This window comes from Nerophis ophidion, linkage group LG14, assembly GCF_033978795.1.
Source record: "Nerophis ophidion isolate RoL-2023_Sa linkage group LG14, RoL_Noph_v1.0, whole genome shotgun sequence".
NCBI lineage: Eukaryota > Metazoa > Chordata > Actinopteri > Syngnathiformes > Syngnathidae > Nerophis > Nerophis ophidion.
In genome coordinates, this window is record NC_084624.1 from 38,321,290 (window position 1) to 38,339,473 (window position 18,184).

At 41.8% G+C, this 18,184-nt stretch overlaps 2 protein-coding genes across 3 annotated transcripts in view; both read left to right on the plus strand.

Annotated features, from left to right (window-relative positions):
- The window catches only part of si:dkey-7l6.3 (zinc finger and SCAN domain-containing protein 5C), a 10,622-nt gene extending 4,088 nt beyond the window's left edge, over window positions 1-6,534 (plus strand). Inside the window, exons 2-4 of the mRNA XM_061920700.1 lie at window positions 1,970-2,055; window positions 4,803-4,881; window positions 4,973-6,534. Of these exons, the coding sequence (XP_061776684.1) occupies window positions 1,970-2,055; window positions 4,803-4,881; window positions 4,973-5,763 (956 nt within the window). The 3' untranslated portion in view covers window positions 5,764-6,534. The remainder of the gene's footprint in view (window positions 1-1,969; window positions 2,056-4,802; window positions 4,882-4,972) is intronic.
- A 1,341-nt stretch (window positions 6,535-7,875) lies between these two features.
- Window positions 7,876-17,691, plus strand: LOC133568636 (zinc finger protein 165-like). Of its 2 annotated transcripts, none has more exons than XM_061920702.1 (3): window positions 7,876-8,291; window positions 14,958-15,006; window positions 15,084-17,691. In XM_061920702.1, exons 1-3 carry the CDS (start codon window positions 8,025-8,027, stop codon window positions 15,797-15,799), a joined length of 1,032 nt encoding a protein of 343 aa, XP_061776686.1. In that variant the 5' UTR covers window positions 7,876-8,024; the 3' UTR covers window positions 15,800-17,691. The 2 variants fall into 2 exon arrangements, with proteins under 2 accessions (XP_061776686.1, XP_061776685.1); XM_061920701.1 differs by having other exon boundaries at window positions 7,877-8,291; window positions 15,081-17,691.
- Window positions 17,692-18,184: the final 493 nt, after the last annotated feature.

Here is an 18,184-nt window from a genome sequence, read left to right on the forward strand (position 1 = left end):
ACTCTGTAGTACAAACCCCAAAACCAGTGAAGTTGGCACATTGTGAAAATCGTAAATAAAAACAGAATACAAGGATTTGCAAGTCCTTTTCAACCTATATTCAATTGAATGCACTGCAAAGACAAGATACTTAACCTTCGAACTGAGAAACATAGTTTTTTTTGGAAATATAAGTCCATTTGGAATTTGATGCCTGCAACATGTGTAAAAAAAAGATGGCACAAGTGGCAAAAAAGAATGAGAAAGTAGATAGGGGCTAGGTTCGACACTTTGTGAACAAATGCCTGAGCAAATTGTACAACAGTTTAAGAACAACATTTCTCAACGAGTTATTGCAAGGAATGGTGCCTATCTCAGCTACAATCGGGCGGAAGGCGGGCTACACCCTGGACAAGTCGTCACCTCATCACAGGGCCAACACAGATAGACAGACAACATTCGCACTCACATTCACACACTAGGGCCAATTTAGTGTTGCCAATCAACCTATCCCCAGGTGCATGTGTTTGGAAGTGGGAGGAAGCCGGAGTACCCGGAGGGAACCCACGCATTCACGGGGAGGACATGCAAACTCCTCGAAGAAAGATTCCGAGCCCGGGATTGAACCCCAGACTACTCAGGACCTTTGTATTGTGAGGCAGACGCTCTAACCCCTCTGCCACCGTGAAGCCTTAGTCCAGACCGTTTTTTCATTAAAAATGTGCGGCGCATTATGAAGCCTAAAATACCGGATGTCAGGTTCAAACACTGATGTCATCTATTAAACAAGACAAAAGGCAAAGAATCAAACAGAGACGTAATTAAGTCTTGTCTTGGATCCGTGGAGAGACATGGCCACTGTACAGTCTACCCCAAGCTCTGACAAAAAAGGTTTTCGTCTCCTCTTTTATTTAGATATTCAATCTTTACGCAACAACACATTTCAAAACAGAAATAGGGAGTATGTAAACAATCTTTGTTTTCAATCACATTGAAGACAAAAGAAGAAGATGCCTCGGGCTTGGGCTTGTCCTGGATTCATCTTCGGCAGGTGTTTGAGGACAATAGAAAACCCCTCTCGTCGCATTCCAACGTACACAGCGGAATCTTCCAAGACCTTGCTTGGTCCAACACGGACAGCTCTCCTCTGTTCAATGGAAACTCAGAGAGCGGAAAGTTTTTTGGACCCCCACAAATATATTTCTCAGCTGTGGTCTGTATGAGCTTCAGCGGTAACGAGTTGCAATACACTTTTTCGGGCGGTATAGCTCGGTTGGTACAGCGGCCGTGCCAGCAACTTGAGGGTTCCAGGTTCGATTCCCGCTTCCGCCATCCTAGTCGCTGCTGTTGTGTCCTTGGGCAAGACACTTTACCCACCTGCTCCCAGTTCCACCCACACTGGTTTAAATGTAACTTAGATATTGGGTTTCACTATGTAAAGCGCTTTGTGTCACTAGAGAAAAGCGCTATATAAATATAATTCACTTCACTACACACTTTTCCCCACTCATGGCATTAATGACTACGTCAAACAAATCAAAGAAGTCTGCCAATAAAGTCTGAAATGTCTTATAGTTGTATTTTTATTTGGCAGTTTAGTTAAACATTTTTTTTTACCACAACTTAAATATACTTACTTTTATTTTTGTGAGTTATTTATGAGTCATTTCCGTTGCAATATATTTGATTAGTACTATATTTACTAATTAGCCTAAGTCTAATGTTTTGTGTTAAATAAATACTAATCTTTGTGATTAACACATGATTTCATATGATTTGACAAGGTTGTAAACTGTAAGTAGGCCCATCTGTAGTTCATGTTCAAAGACTACAGAGGAAAGATCGAGTCTGAGCGCTTGGCGCTGAATTCAAATGAGTTTACCTCTGCCCTGACAAGAAGAGTCTTTTTATTTTATTTTATTTTATTTTTCTTTACAGTTTGCTAAATGATGATTTCAGTTATTGAAGTATTTTTCCATTTGTTGTCCAGTGTGTGTGACATCATCACGAGTTGCAAAGTCACCAAGCCTTGAGAGACGTAGTAGGCGGGGCTTGTCATCAGCACCAACGGCAGAGGTGAGCGGTCAATGACAGGGCAAATGTGATGTGTGTGCGTATATATACACACACATGTTTACAGTCAGTGTGTGTGTTTGTGTGTAGATACTGTATGTGTGTGTGTGTATATATACAAACCCTGTTTCCAGATGAGTTGGGAAATTGTGTTAGATGTAAATATAAACGGAATACAATGATTTGCAAATCCTTTTCAATCCATATTCAGTTGAATATGCTACAAAGACAACATATTTGATGTTAAAACTGATTAACATTTTTTTTTGTGCAAATAATCATTAACTTTAGAATTTGATGCCAGCAACACCTGACAAATAAGTTGGGAAAGGTGGCAATAAATACTGATTAAGTTGAGGAAAGCTCATCTAACACTTATTTGGAACATCCCACAGGTGTGCAGGCTAATTGGGAACAGGTGGGTGCCATGATTGGGTATAAAAGCAGCTTCCATGAAATGCTAAGTAATTCACAAACAAGGATGGGGCGAGACTCACCAATTTGTAATCAAATTGTCAAGCAGTTTTAGAACAACATTTCTCAACGAGCTATTGCAAGGAATTTAGGGATTTTACCATCTACGGTCCGTAAAATCATCAAAAGGTTCAGAGAATCTGGAGAAATCACTGCACATAAGCGATGATATTACGGACCTTTGATCCCTCAGGCGGTACTGCATCAAAAACCGACAGTGTGAAAAGGATATCACCACATGGGCTCAGGAACACTTCATAAAACCACCGTCAATAACTACATTTGGTTGCTACATCCATAAGTGCAAGTTAAAACTCTACTCTGCAAAGCGTAAACCATTTATCAAAAACACCCAGGAACGCCGCCGGCTTCGCTGGGCCCAAGCTCATCTAAAATGGACTGATGCAAAGTGGAAAAGTGTTCTGTGATCTGACGAGTCCACATTTCAAATTTATATTTGGAAACTGTGGACGTGGTGTCCTCCGGAACAAAGAGGAAAATAACCATCCGGATTGTTATAGGCGCAAAGTTTAAAAGCCAGCATCTGTGATGGTATGGGGGAGTATTAGTGCCCAAGGCATGTGTAATTTACACATCTGTGAAGGCACCATTAATGCTGAATGGTCCATACAGGTTTTGGAGCAACATATGTTGTCATCCAAGCAACGTTTTCATGGATGCCTCTGCTTATTTCAGCAAGACAATGCCAAGCCACGTGTTACAACAGTGTGGTTTCGTAGTAAAAGAGTGCGGGTACTTTCCTGGCCCGCCTGCAGTCCAGACATGTCCCCCATTGAAAATGTGTGGCGCATTATGAAGCGTAAAATACGACAAGACTGTTGAACAACTTAAGCTGAACATCAAGCAAAAATGGTAAAGAATTCCACTTTCAAAGCTTCAATTAGTTTCCTTAGTTCCCAAACGTTTATTGAGTGTTGTTAAAAGAAAATGTGATGTAACACAGTGGTGAACATGCCCTTTCCCAACTACTTTGACACATGTTGCAGCCATGAAATTCTAAGTTAATTATTATTTGCAAAAAAAAAAAAAAGTTTGAGTTTGAACATCAAATATCTTGTCTTTGAAGTGTTTTCAATTTAATATGGGTTGAAAAGGATTAGCAAATCATTATCTTCCGTTTATATTTACATCTAACACTATTTCCCAACTCATATGGAAACAGGGTTTGTATGTATGTATGTATGTATGTGTGTGTGTGTGTGTGTGTGTGTGTGTGTGTGTGTGTGTGTGTGTGTGTGTGTGTGTGTGTGTGTGTGTGTGTGTGTGTGTGTGTGTGTGTGTGTGTGTGTGTGTATAATGCAATTTTTCTGCTTTAAGTTGCAAGACAAAGAATTGGTTAAGCGCTAGTTTCAGATACCTCCCCACCACTAGTTGGAATAGTGACTGCCCCAGTGAACCCAGTAAGATCTCCCCAAAATCCGGTGTTTCACTTGCTATAGAGCATTGGCTAACAGTTTCTGGTTTTCTCTAATTGAGGGCGTCCCGTGGGCCAGATTGTGCAGGCTGGACGCTATAGATTGGGGACCCCTGCCATAGAGGATGTAATACCAAGACTTGTGTTAAAGTGAAGCAGTGAATATGAAAATGAGTAAAAAGGACACCAATCAAGAGAAAAAGTGTCATTATTGCAATACTTACCTTTTTTTGAGGGCCAAGAATGGAATCATTTAATTGTAATACATTTCAATGTTGATTTCAATTATTTGATATAAGTTCTCTACCAATTACCTTATTTCCTTGAATTGCCGCAGGGCATATAGTATGCGCCTGCCTTGAATTACTGCCGGGTCAAACTCGCTTCGCAAAATAATTAGCGCATGCTTAGTATTACCGCCTGGTCAAACTCGTGACGTCACGAGTGACACTTCCCCTGTCCTCATTTTCAAAATGGAGGAAGCTGATTTCAATACTGGTAATTTGAAATCGCATGAAGGGAAGAAGATTAAGATCTATTCAGTAGGATTTAAGGTCCAAGCTTACAGCACACTCAATTTTTTACTGCATGCCTTTGGTAAGCACCGGAGTGAGAAGAGGTTTTAAAATGATTTGTGCATGCTTACTTTTACCGCATGCCTTTGGTAAGCACAGGAGTGAGAAAAGGTTTTAAATTAATTAGCGCCCAGCGGCAATTCAAGGAAATTCGGTAACCTAGTAAGTCAAGGTACTACTGTACCGTCATACAACAAGATGCTGTTTATTGAAGTTGTTGTGGACATGTTTTTCCTCAAAATAATATCTGCTTCTCTGAGGACCAGACCAGAGAGAAGGATGTTGTTGTGGTCAAACAGGAAGTTGCTAGCGACACAACTAGCCAGCTGCTTGTGGATGAGGACGGTAAGAAAGTGACATCACACAGTTTAAATGTTGAAGTGATGTTCACATGCTAATGTAGCATCTTCATAACACGTGTGCATGTGTTTTAAAGGAGCGATGATGCAGCCATCGCCAGCTGACCTTCAGGGTGGGCCCTCGGGTATGTTCGCCCCTCCCGCTGCTGATCTGAAACCTTGGGAACAAAACAGCGACACAAACCCGGTCGAGCCTCACAATTTTGTGAGCGTTCCTGGGTCTCCGGCTTTTGCAGGTTCCGTCAGGGACATCTCAAACGTGTTTGATTTGGCCTCGGGGTCAGACGAAAAAGCGTCAGTAGCAGCGAGGAGGTTCCCGGCAGGAGGTCTGGCAACCGGCGAACCGAACCAAGCCGTGTCTCTGCACGGTGACGCCACCGAGCAGGATCTTTGTAGTCCATGGGGCAATCAGGGCCTGGCAAGCATGTTGGCGGTCTGTCACAGGCGGCATTCGGAACCAGACCGCCGTTCAATGGCGCTGGAAAAAATGTCTGACATGACCACAACCTTTCCTCTGGGGCTAGGCCTGGCTGCGCACAGACTTGAGGCCGTGGACCAGAACCACCTCTGCAGGGACAGACGCTTCGTCTGCAACTACTGCGGCAAACGCTTCACATCCTCACGGAGCCTCGAGACGCACGAACGCGTCCACACGGGCGAGCGTCCATATAGCTGCAGTCAGTGCGGGAAGCGCTTCACGCAGTCTGGTCACCTAAAGACCCACCAAAGCGTCCACACGGGGGAGCGACCCTTTGCTTGCCAGTACTGTGCCAAGAGGTTTGCTGGCAAACAGAACCTGCGCATCCACCTGCACAAACACCACCCGGCAGAGCCAGAGCAACCAAACTCCCAACAGCAGGAAGGATAAGCCTCCTTCCTGGTGAAACTTGCCAAACTAAATCTTCTGACGCTTTTATGAGGAACTTCAATTCTTGGACTTATTGTAGACCTTTACCCATCTTGTTGGACCTTACTTCATACAACGTGGAACCTTTTTGTGGGTGCCACCTGCTCAGCCCTCACAAGGTTGTTGAATACTGAGAACAGGGTTTCTGCAGGTCATTAAAAAGGATTCCAAGTCATTAAATTGATTTTGTGAAAATAAAAGTCTTGAATGGCATTAAAAAACATCACATACTTGCAATAAATATTTTTAAACAATTGCAATTAATGAGGCAGTACGGTGGTGAAGGGTTAGTGCATCTGCCTCACAATACGGAAGTCCTGAGTTCAATCCCGGGCTCGGGATCTTTCAGTGCGGAGTTTGCATGTTCTCCCCGTGGCTGCGTGGGTTCCCTCCGGGTACTCCGTCTTCCTCCCACCTCCAAAGACATGCACCTGGGGATAGGTTGACTGGCAATACTAAATGGTCCTTAGTTTGTGAATGTTGTCTATCTGTGTTGGCCCTGTGATGAGGTGGCAACTTGTCCAGGGTGTACTCCGCCTATCGCCCGAATGCAGCTGAGCTAGGCTCCTACAACCCCAAAAGGGACAAGCGGTAGAAAATGGATGGTGGATGCAATTGATGACAAAACAAACCACCAGACCCAGTTTTTTTTAATTGGGGATAAACTGCACTTCAAGATGTTCAATATTTTTTGAAGTGCAATTTCTGCCAATAAATACTTTTATTTATCAATTTTATTTTGATGTTTGTTTCCTTGGCAGCATGGAGGCACAGGGGTTAGTGCATGTGCCTCACAATACGAAGGTCTTGAGTAGTCTTGAGTTCAATCCCGGGCTCGGGATTGAACTCTGTGCGGAGTTTGTATGTTCTCCCCGTGACTGCGTGGGTTCCCTCCGGGTACTCCGGCTTCCTCCCACCTCCAAAGTGTGTGTCCACGGGTGTCTTGACGCGCAGTGTCTCAGGGGAGTCGACGGCAGCTATGGACGGCACAATCTCAGCTTTTCTCCGGTAAGAACTGACTTTTTAACCACAATTTTCTCACCAAAACCTGCTGGTTACATTCGGTAGGATCCATGTTCGCTTGACCGCGCTGTGATCCATAGGAAAGTTTCACCTCCAGGAATTTTAAACAAGGAATCACCGTGTGTTTGTGTGGCCAAAGGCTAAAGCTTCCCAACTCCATCATTCTACTGTGACTTCTCCACTATTAATTGAATAAACTGCAAAAGATTCAACAACACAATGTCAAAAAAACTGTATAATTATGCCGTTAAAGCAGACGACATTTAGCTGTGTGTGTGCGCAGCGCTCTAACTTCCTAAAAACCTGTGACGTCTTGCGCACACGTCATCATTACACAACGTTTCAAAGACGAAACTCCCGGGAAATTAAAAATTGTAATTTAGTAAACTAAAAAGGCCGTATTGGCATGTGTTGCAATGTTAATATTTCATCATTGATATATAAACTATCAGACTGCGTGGTCGGTAGTAGTGGGTTTCAGTAGGCCTTTAAAGGTAAATTGAGCAAATTGGCTATTTCTGGCAATTTACTTAAGTGTGTATCAAACTGGTAGCCCTTCGCATTGATCAGTAGCCAAGAAGTAGTTCTTGGTTTCAAAAAGGTTGGTGCTGTAAACAATGGAGTGCTTTTATTTTGTAACGTCATCAATGCGTTACCGCCGGAAGTATGGGCAGAAGTAGAACACTTTGTTTTACAAACCAGCGTTCTAAAGAAACGTCTTCACAGATTAAGGCTTTCGGTGAGAAGAATGTCCAGTCTGGCCCCAAATGTCAGTTTTGAGAGGACAAATCATGAATTGATTAACGTGGACCCCGACTTAAACAAGTTGAAAAACTTATTCGGGTGTTACCATTTAGTGGTCAATTGTACGGAATATGTACTGTACTTTTCTGTACTAATACAAGTTTAAATTAATCAATCAATGCACAATAGCCTTTTTTTTAAATACAATATTTACAGCCCAGGCATAAAATTACATATTTACATCGTATAAGTTTTTCCTTTACAAACGAACGTATACTTTTTTTCTTTTTTTTTTTTACTGTAAACAAGAGTGCTTTTATTTTGTAACGTCAGCAATGCGTTACCGCCGGAAGTATGGGCGGAAGTACAACACTTTGTTTTACAAACCAGCGTTCTAAAGAAACGTCTTCACGGATTAAGGCTTTCAGTGAGAAGAAGGTCCAGTCCTGCCCCAAATGTCAATTTTGACGGGACAAGTTCTCCGCGACCAGCTTAGCGTCATCATGGCGAGGCTGAGCCAGGCGGCCATGATGGAGATCTGCGAGCTGGTGGAGGGAGCCTTGGTCGGCCTGCGCACCGAGAACCAGCAGCTCAAGAGCAGGCTCGACCTTATCGAAGCCGTCGTGGTGCGGGGCAGCCTAGGAGGGAAGGAGGTCGAGCAGTCGGAGCCCGACGGCGGCGGAGGAGAAGCCAGTGGAGCCGCTCAAATATCCGGCGAAGAGGTTAGCAGACGTTTGACTGGAACCTTGTACAACAAATAATATTATTACATTATTTAATGCTTACTTTCGATATACTTGTAATGGAACTTTATCGCCATTGCAACTTAAAATTACATCGGAATTTGTTTTTATTACAACCCGTCCGAGTACAAAACATACAATAAACAGTGGTAGATAGAGAACATGAAGACCGGTGGACCCCGTAAAGACTGAAAAAAACAAAAAGGTGAACAAAAAGGGAGAAGAGGAAAAAAAAGCAACTCTTGAACTAAACTCCAGTTTGGCCGGAGCACAGTATAAGACCTCAGTCAACATAAGCACATATTAGTATAGTAAATGTTGATGACATTTTAAAGTCGATGTGACTTTACATTCAACGACTAGATCTAGTGTTGTGTCATTAGCGAACGATTCATTCGAACGAACGAATCTTTTGAGTGAACGTACTGAACCGAATCACTTCATGAACTGATTCGTTCCTTTCTCAGTTCAGTTGAGCTCCGCCGCGACCATGCCGGTATGAGTTGAACTGGCGCTTTCTGTGACTCAATGAATCCTCGGCATCGGCGAACGACGCAGCCAGCTACTCATCATGGGGGCGGGGGTAGGGACTGAGCGAACGATTCGTTCACCGCGGATTAACGACATGAATCACTCAGTGAACGTCAACGCTCTCGCTCTCTGCTCTGCTTGCCCCAATGCTGCGAGTGAGTTTAGTAGGCTATTACTATCTTTTTTATTTCCCACTTTTATTTATTTCTTATTTTCATTTCAGTGCAATAAAACATATTTGACTACCAAGTCACACTTTGTTTATTGGACAGGCCGGAAACGCACACACAGTGTTTTTAAAAGTAACAGAATCTCTACTACAGCTGCAATGTCTGTTTGCGAACGTCAAGGGGAGTCTGTCAGGGCAGAGAGCGATTCACGTCTGTCGCCCTCTGGCCCACAGAACTGTAGCTGAGTGATTCATGTTCGCTTCACGAACCTACAAGAACTGACAGGTTCGCGCTGCACTCACTCACTCATTCAGAATCAGGATTCGCGAACCTACTGACACAGAGAACTGACTGTGTCGCGGAGGAGGACGTCACATTGAGGCTCTCGTTCAGTCACTGTGCGCGTCGTTCATTGGGTGCTGAGGGTTTGTGTCGTTCGCGAACTGACACACACCGAGATCTGCCGCTGGGGAAGCGGTTACTGACTAACTCGTGATTCGCTGACCTGCACACAGAACTGCTGCTGCAGAAGTGATTTGGTGAACGAATCTTTTGAACAAATCTATTTAAGGAACTGATTCTAGTGATTCAGTCCTGTCAAAAGAACTGCCTATCCCATCACTAACTAGATCTAGTTGATGGGCTTTGTCTTTTAGATCAGTGGTCCCCAACCACCGGGACACGGAAGAATTTTCTATTCATTTTTATTTAAAAAAAATATATATATATTTTTTAATTAAATCAACATAAAAAACACAATATACACTTACAATTAGTGCACCAACCACAAAAACCTCCCTTTTTCATGACAAAACGTCCCTTTTTCATGACAAAGAAGAATTCCCCCCCCCCCCCCCGGGCCGCGGGACAAATTATTAAGCGTTGACCGGTCCGCGGATACTAAAAGGTTGGGGACCACTGTTTTAGATGAGTCAGAAAAAAAGTTGTCCTATGCACCAATCATTACAGAGCTGTGTAAGCTCCGCCTCTCCCGCCTACCGACAACAGCAGCTATTTTTGCAACAAAAAGCTGCTGCAAAGTGGTCATTTTGCTTACATTTGAGAACCAAACAAAACTTGACCAATAGTACTATATACCAGTGGTTCTCAAATGGGAGTACGCATACCCCTGGGGATACTTGAAGGTATGCCAAAGGGTACGTGAGATTTAAAAAAAATTGCAATTCAAAAGTCATTTAAAAATATATTCAACAAAGTATGAGTTTAAGTTCATAAATTGTGAAAAAAATGCAACAATGCGATATTCAGTGTTGACAGATTTTTTTTGTGTCCATGTTCCATAAATATTGATGTTAAAGATTTCTTTTTTTGTGAAGAAATGTTTAGAATTAAGTTCATGAATCCAGATGGATCTCTATTAAAATCCCCAAAGAGGGCACTTGAAGTTGATTACTTCTGTGTGTCGTAATCTTTATTTATAATTGAATCACTTGTTTATTTTTCAATAAGTTTTTAGTTATTTTTACATCTTTTTTTCCTAATTGTTCAAGAAAGACTACTACAAATGAGCAATATTTTGCAGTTATACAATTTAATAAATCAGAAACTGATGACAGTGATCTTATTTCACTTCTTTATCTCTTTTTTTCAACCAAAAATGCTTTGCTTTGATTAGGGGGTACTTCAATTAAAAAAATGTTCACAGGGGGTACATCACTGAAAAAAGGTTGAGAACTACTGCTATATACTATAGCAGGGGTGTCAAACGTACGACCGGCTCGCGGGATGAGTTTGCGAAGTATAATATGGCGTCACATTAGTGCCAAAAATCCAACCGCATAAAAACTGTTATCGCGTGCTGATTCTTCACTTAGCGCGCGAGCGACACCCTTTAGCGCGCGCGATTCGCCTTTTTGCGCGCGCGCGGTGCCTACATGTGCACGCTCCGTCTCGGTCTGGCATCTCTCCTCGCGCTCTCTTGTTTGTTTTGGCACTTTGGGGGCGGGAATGGTTAGACGGCCCCTTCTTTCTGGGTGGCTCTGAGCGCTGTAAGTCAATGGCAACGTGGCGGCCGTCTTACCTCAGGCAGCTGGCCACGCCCAGTACATAGTTGTCAAGGAACATGTACTATTTAAATAACCATAACTTGCTCAATTTTCAACTCATTTCCAAACAGTTTGATTTTTTAGAAATGTCAGGTTTTCATGGGGCTATCATGGCTGAACAAGTAAGTCTTACACTATTATCTCTCAGATTTAATTCGCTAATGTATGGAGCTAGCTTTTTTTGTTGCTTTTTTAAATACATATTTCTAACTCTGCCATCTGTACTGGTCTGGGCTGATATCTAATTTGCCATAGTTTGAGTTGTTTGCAGAAGCGTAAATACTTTTTATAGTAATATTAAAACCATATTCATTAATTGTAGTGATAACCTGTCATTCATTATTCTACTAAAATAGTAATTGCAATCATAACATCAATAATTAGGCCCATATGCTAATCATGTGGTCCTGATATGAAGTAAGCATAGATAAGTGGGTTTAGGTAGACTCTGGTGTAAACTTAAAGTAGATAGAGGAAAGAAAATTAATAGTCCCCCATTGTGGCATACATTCAATATTTACATATACAAATATTAGATAAATAAAAATATTTTTTAAAACACACAAGAGAGGAAAAAAAACATATTTGAAAATATAGTTTCCATCATTGACTGACATCTGTGGACTGGTTGTATGTGTATGAAAGGAGAGATATTGATCTTGACACTTCATTAACTATGTGATGTTCTCTCAGCAGATGAGACATTACCTTCTTCAAAGACTTTTAGAATTTGTTTGTGTCAAGATCAATATCTCTCTTTTCATACACATACAACCAGTCCACAGATGTCAGTTAATGATGGAAATTATATTTTCAAATATGTTTTCTTTCCTCACTTGTCTGTTTTTAAAAATATTTGTATTTAATTTTTGTATATGTAAATATTGATTGTTTGCCACAATGTTGGACTATTAATTTTCTTTCCTCCATCCACTTTAAGTTTACACCAGAGTCTACCTGAACCCACTTATCTCTTCATATCAGGACCACATGATTAGCATAATGGCCTAATTATTGATGTTATGATTGCAATTACTATTTTAGTAGAATAATGAACGACAGGTTATCACTACAATTAATTAATATGGTTTTATTTTTACTATAAAAAGTATTTAGGTTTCTGCAAACAACTCAAACTATCGAGAATTAGACATCAGATCAGTATAGATGGCAGAGTTAAAAATACCTATTTAAAAAAACAACAAAAAAAGCTAGCTCCATACATTAGGCAAATTAAATCTTAGAGATAATTGTATTAAACACTTACTTGTTCAGCCATGATAGCCCCATGAAAACTTGATTTCCTTTCTTTTTAATCCTAGGGAACTGCCATGGACCTTTCATCATAGATATGAATAAACGCTCCATGTTTCTCCATCTTACCTTGGACAGCTGGTTCCAATCATTTTATTGATGTCAATGGTACATGTACTATTTAAATATACACATATTTAAATATACACTCTGACATTTATAACAAATCGAAAGGAGGAAAGAAAATGAATAGTCCCACTTTGTGGCATACATTCAATATTTCTATATACAAATATTAAATAAATACAAAATATTTTTTAAAACAGACAAGTGAGGAAAGAAAACATATTTGAAAATATAATTTCCATCATTGACTGACATCTGTGGACTAATTGACTTTTAGATCAAATTCAATTGGCATTTTCCACAACTCCACTAAATTTGGACTTTGTAGAATTTGTTTGTCGACCAGAGCTGTATTATTTGATACATATTGACAATGACCCGCCCTGCTATACTTCTGATTAGCCCTGAGCGATTTTCGCCTGACCAATCAGAAAGGAGGGGCCGTGTAAGAATAACCGCCCACAAAGTGCCAAAACGAAGACGGCCCGCGCGCACGCAAAAAAGGGCCGCGCCCGCGCACAAAGACACCTCGCGCACGCAAAAAGGCGCAGCACGAAGTGGAGAATCAGCGCGCGATAAAAGTTTTTATGCGCTTGGATTTTCGGCACTAATGTGACGCCATAGTATAAAAATGAAAAAACACTTTTGAGTGAAAGAAACTGCTGTTCTAAATCTGTCCTCTAGATGTTGCAATAGCAATTATGTAACTCCCTCCAAATAGCACTGACACAATGGCTTTTTTGAACTGATTTATTGAAGGCTTTCTTTCCCTTCAATTCACCGTGAAAACTGTTAATGAAATAAAGCACGTTACAAACGTAAAAATAAGAACATGAACAGCATGTGAATCAAACATTTTACTGAAGTAAAATACAAACAGAAATGACATACCTCGTTGGCCTGCATGCTTCTTTTAGGAGGAAATTGTGATCTTCTGGCTCTTATAGCCCAAACGCTGAAAGTCCTTGTTGCGATCAGTCGCTCTCTTTATCCCTTCTCATTGCATCAAACAAATGTTCACTCATACCCGGAAGTAACTTCCTTATATCCGTTGACAGACCAAACGAGACACTTCAAAATAAAAGTATGCCCACAAACTAAACAAAAGGGCATGAAATGACATTTTAACCATATTAACTTAAATAAAGCCTTCTTATGAACTTTTATGAATTTTAATTTAAATGCCCTTTTATGAAATTAGCTTACTTTGTTTTTAGAGAAATAAAACAAATTATAATAGTTACTAGGGCTTCACGGTGGCAGAGGGGTTAGTGCGTCTGCCTCACAATACGAAGGTCCTGCAGTCCTGGGTTCAAATCCAGGCTCGGGATCTTCCTGTGTGGAGTTTGCATGTTCTCCCCGTGAATGCGTGGGTTCCCTCCGGGTAATCCGGCTTCCTCCCACTTCCAAAGACATGCACCTGGGGATAGGTTGATTGGCAATACTAAATTGGCCCTAGTGTGTGAATGTGAGTGTGAATGTTGTCTGTCTATCTGTGTTGGCCCTGCGATGAGGTGGCGACTTGTCCAGGGTGTACCCTGCCTTCCGCCCGATTGTAGCTGAGATAGGCGCCAGCGCCCCCCGCGAACCCGAACGGGAATAAGCGGCAGAAAATGGATGGATGGATAATAGTTACTAGTAGCAACAGTTACAAATTATTTGTATCTTTGTAGATTTTATGACATGTAAAAAACAACAACACATGATGTTAGTGCACAAGTTGAGGAAAATGAACAAACTACACAAATAACATCTTGTAATTTGATTTTGATTTTTTTTTTATCTTGTTAGATTGAAAATTAACACCCATGAGTTGACTGATGAACATCCATCCATCCATTTTCTACCGTTTGTCCCTTTTGGGTTGGCGGGGGGTGCTGGAACCTATCTCAGCTACAATCGGGCGGAAGGCGGCGTACACCCTGGACAAGTCGCCGCCTCATCATGAACATTAACACATAATTTATTCAGAAGGTATAAATACAGACAAATAAAGATTGAATACTATTAACTGCAAAATGTTAGTGTAAAAAAAAACCTAACAACAACAATGCTCTATTTTTAAACAAAGAAAACAATCTGAAGTTGTTTTTATTTTTTTAGTTATCGTATCGTGATTTTACCAGTCCGGCCCACTTGAAAGTAGATTTTTCTCCATAGATAGTACTTTATTGATTCCTTCAGGAGAGTTCCTTTAGGAAAATTAAAAATGTGGCCATGTGGCCCCCGATCTAAAATGAGTGTGACACCCCTGGTCTATAGCATACTCTGTTGTACTATAGCATAGTATACTGGAATAGGCTTTTTCCTGCATTTTAGTATACTGTACTAATGCTGTATTATAATAACCTGTACTGCAATGTACTATATAATATAGTATTCTGTACTGTTTTACAATAGTAATCCCGTACTATGCAATACTATACTGTATTGCTATGATGTTAGTATATTTTACTCTGCTATACTATGTAGCTGACGTTTTTTGTGTGTTTTTACAGCTTCCTGACGTGGTGCTGATCAAAGATGAAGACTCAGACATTCTGAAAGGTGCGTGATGATATCTAAATGGGGCGGGGCTAAACGACAGTAACAGCAGAACGTTAAGAATGATTTGTCTTCAGTAGAGCACGTCACGCCGTCATCCACCACCCGACCAAAGAAGAGACATCGAGCGAGAGACAAGGACCCAGAGAGAAAGGTGTCCTCGGATGAGGGTCAGGGTGGGGTCACTGTGTACTCGTTGAACACTCTGGGCTCCTCCTGCCAGCCTGCCGCTGGCGAGATGTATTCTTCGTTCGCCCCTCTGGAAGAAGGCGAGGTCCATCTCATGGACCAGGAAAACATGTCCTATTTGTCCACTAACACCCTGATGGACGGGCAGCCTTCCACAAATGTCAACGCGGCATGGAGCGAGCCAGCGGAAAGTCACGTGACCTTTGCACACTTTGACCACGATGGATCCAGCGACGCCTGCGGCCTCAGGATGGTCAGCGTCTCGGGCTCGGCACCGCCCGACCGCAGCGACACAAAGTTCGAATACCAGGCGGGTGATGTGTCCGACGCCTTTGGAGGCGGCAAAGGCCGTCGCTTCGTGTGCCACTTCTGCAACAAGACCTTTGCCACGTCTCAGAACCTGGACGTACATATGCGCATCCACACAGGCGAGAGACCCTTCTCGTGTCAGCAGTGCGGAAAAAGGTTCACGCAGTCCGCGCACCTCAAGGCTCACCTCAACATCCACTCGGGGGCACGACCCTTTGCCTGCACAGTGTGCTCGCGAACTTTCAGTGCCAACTACGCCCTCAAGATGCACATCAAGAAGTGTCACGTCAATGGCTGATGCTCTGTTTTTAGGGCATGATTATTTATTATTGCTACAAACAGTGGTCGTCTCAATCACTGACATTTTTATCATTCATTTAAAATTCCGCACACCTATACATACACTATATTGCCAAAGGTATTTGGCCACCTGCCTTGACTCACATATGAACTTGAAGTGCCATCCGATTCCTAACCCATAGGGTTTAATATGATGTCGGTCCACCTTTTGCAGCGATTACTGGGAAGGCTGTCCACAAGTGTGTTTATAGGAATTTTCCACCATTCATCCTAAAGCGCAATGGTGAGGTCACACACTGATGTTGGTCGAGACGGCCAGGCTCTCAGTCTCTGTTGTAATTCATCCCAAAGGTGGTCTATTGTGTTCAGGTCAGGACTCTGTGCAGGCCATTCAAGTTCATCCATACTAGACTCTGTCATCCATGTCTTTATGGACCTTGCTTTCTGCACTGGTGCACAGTCATGTTGTAGGAGGAAGGGGCCCGCTCCAATCATTTCCCACAAGGTTGGGAGCATGGAATTGTCTAAAATGTTTTGGTATCCTGGAGCCTTCAAAGTTCCTTTCACTGGAACTAAGGGGCCAAGCCCAACTCCTGGAAAAAAAAAACAACACCATAATTCTTCCTCCGCCAAATTTCACACTCTGCACAATGCAGTCCGAAATGTACCGTTCTCCTGGCATCCTCCAAACCCGGACTCGTCCGTCATATTGCCAAATGGAAAAGCGTGATTCATAACTCCAGAGAACGCGTCTCCACTGCTTTAGAGTCCAGTGGCAATGTGCTTTACACCACTTCATCCGACGCTTTGCATTGGACTTGGTGATATGTATGGCTTAGATGCAGCTGCTCAGCCATGGAAACCCATTCCATGAAGCTCTCTGCGTACTATATGAGGGCTGATTGGAAGGTCACATGAAGTTTGGAGCTCTATAACAACTGACTGTGCAGAAAGTTTTTGCACAATGGGCTTCAGCATCCGCTGACCCCTCTCCGTCAGTTTACGTGGCCTACCACTTCGTGGCTAAGTTGCTGTTGTTCCCAAACTATTCCATTTTCTTATCACAAATCCGACAGTTGATTACGGAATAATTAGGAGCAGGGAAATTTCATGACTAGAGTTGTTGCACAGGTGGCATCCTATGACAGTTCCACGCTGGAAATCACTGAGAGCGGCCCATTCTTTCACAAATGTTTGTAGAAACAGTCTCCATGCCCAAAAGCTCAATTTTACACACCTGTGGCCGGGTCAAGTGATTAGGACACCTGATTGTGATCATTTGGATGGGGGGCCAAATACTTTTGGCAATGCATTGTACCTTCTCTTAACATTTTCCTACAATTTCTATTCTTATATACATACTATCTTAACATACAATCACCGTATTGCCTCACATTATTATTTATGGGTGTGGCAAATCACAAAGTACAAACTGTTTTCAAATTGGTGTCAATGATTTTGCTCTATTGTGGTGCAAAAACAGACAGAGTGAGAACACCACTGGTTGGAACCCACACCCCAGAAGATGGATAATATATGTAAAATGATATATCATAATCATGATATGTACATGCGATTATGAAAAATATCTCTTTGGTCCTCACACTGTATAATTATATATATATATTTTTAACGCTGTAATAAATGTAATGTGAAGTGTTTTATTTCTTTTTTACAAACTAAAAACATTTTTAAGATAAAAGCCTTCCTTTCTAAAAATTGATGGCCAACTTGCACGTCCATTAATACATTTTCTACTGTTTGTCCCTTTCGGGGTCGCAGGGGTGCACTTGCATGCACAAAAGTACTACTATGAAGATTTCATCCATGTGACTTGTAAGCACCAGCATATTAAGACAAGATAAACAAATGAATAAAAGATCAAAGTGCTTCAGAGCCATTAAAATGTTTTTATCTTGAGGGGTCTCTTGACTTGGCCCTGCGATGAGGTGGCGACTTGTCCAGGGTGTACCCCGCCTTCCGCCCGATTGTAGCTGAGATAGGCGCCAGCGCCCCCCGCGACCCCTAAAGGGAATAAGCGGTAGGAAATGGATGGATGGATTGGTCTCTTGACAAAAGACACAGAGTGGTATGTGGGGGTTGTTGGTGGCAATGGGATTTATGGCTCTGAATGCAATCGGATCTAGAAGAGCTGATAAAAAAAACTGGCTTGTTTAAACATTTTCTAGATTTTTTTTTTTAGAAGTTCATGAAGGAAATTATCACAGGCAGAAATTGTAGGATCCAAAAAAGTAATTTTCAGCAATTTATACTCCTTGTGCGAATTATTGTAAAATATGATTTAGTCTTCATTGTTCAATAAAGTGAAACTTAATTCCAATGCTCTGCCAGATCATCCATCCATCCATCTATTTTCTACCGT

Excerpts from the sequence above, each read along its gene's own strand:
- LOC133568636 (XM_061920701.1), top strand. The coding sequence starts at position 8,025 with ATGTCAATTTTGACGGGACAAGTTCTCCGCGACCAGCTTAGCGTCATC. Across the intron at positions 8,292-14,957 it reads CTCAAATATCCGGCGAAGAG|CTTCCTGACGTGGTGCTGAT; the intron begins GTTAGCAGACGT and ends GTGTTTTTACAG. Across the intron at positions 15,007-15,080 it reads AGACTCAGACATTCTGAAAG|TAGAGCACGTCACGCCGTCA; the intron begins GTGCGTGATGAT and ends ATTTGTCTTCAG.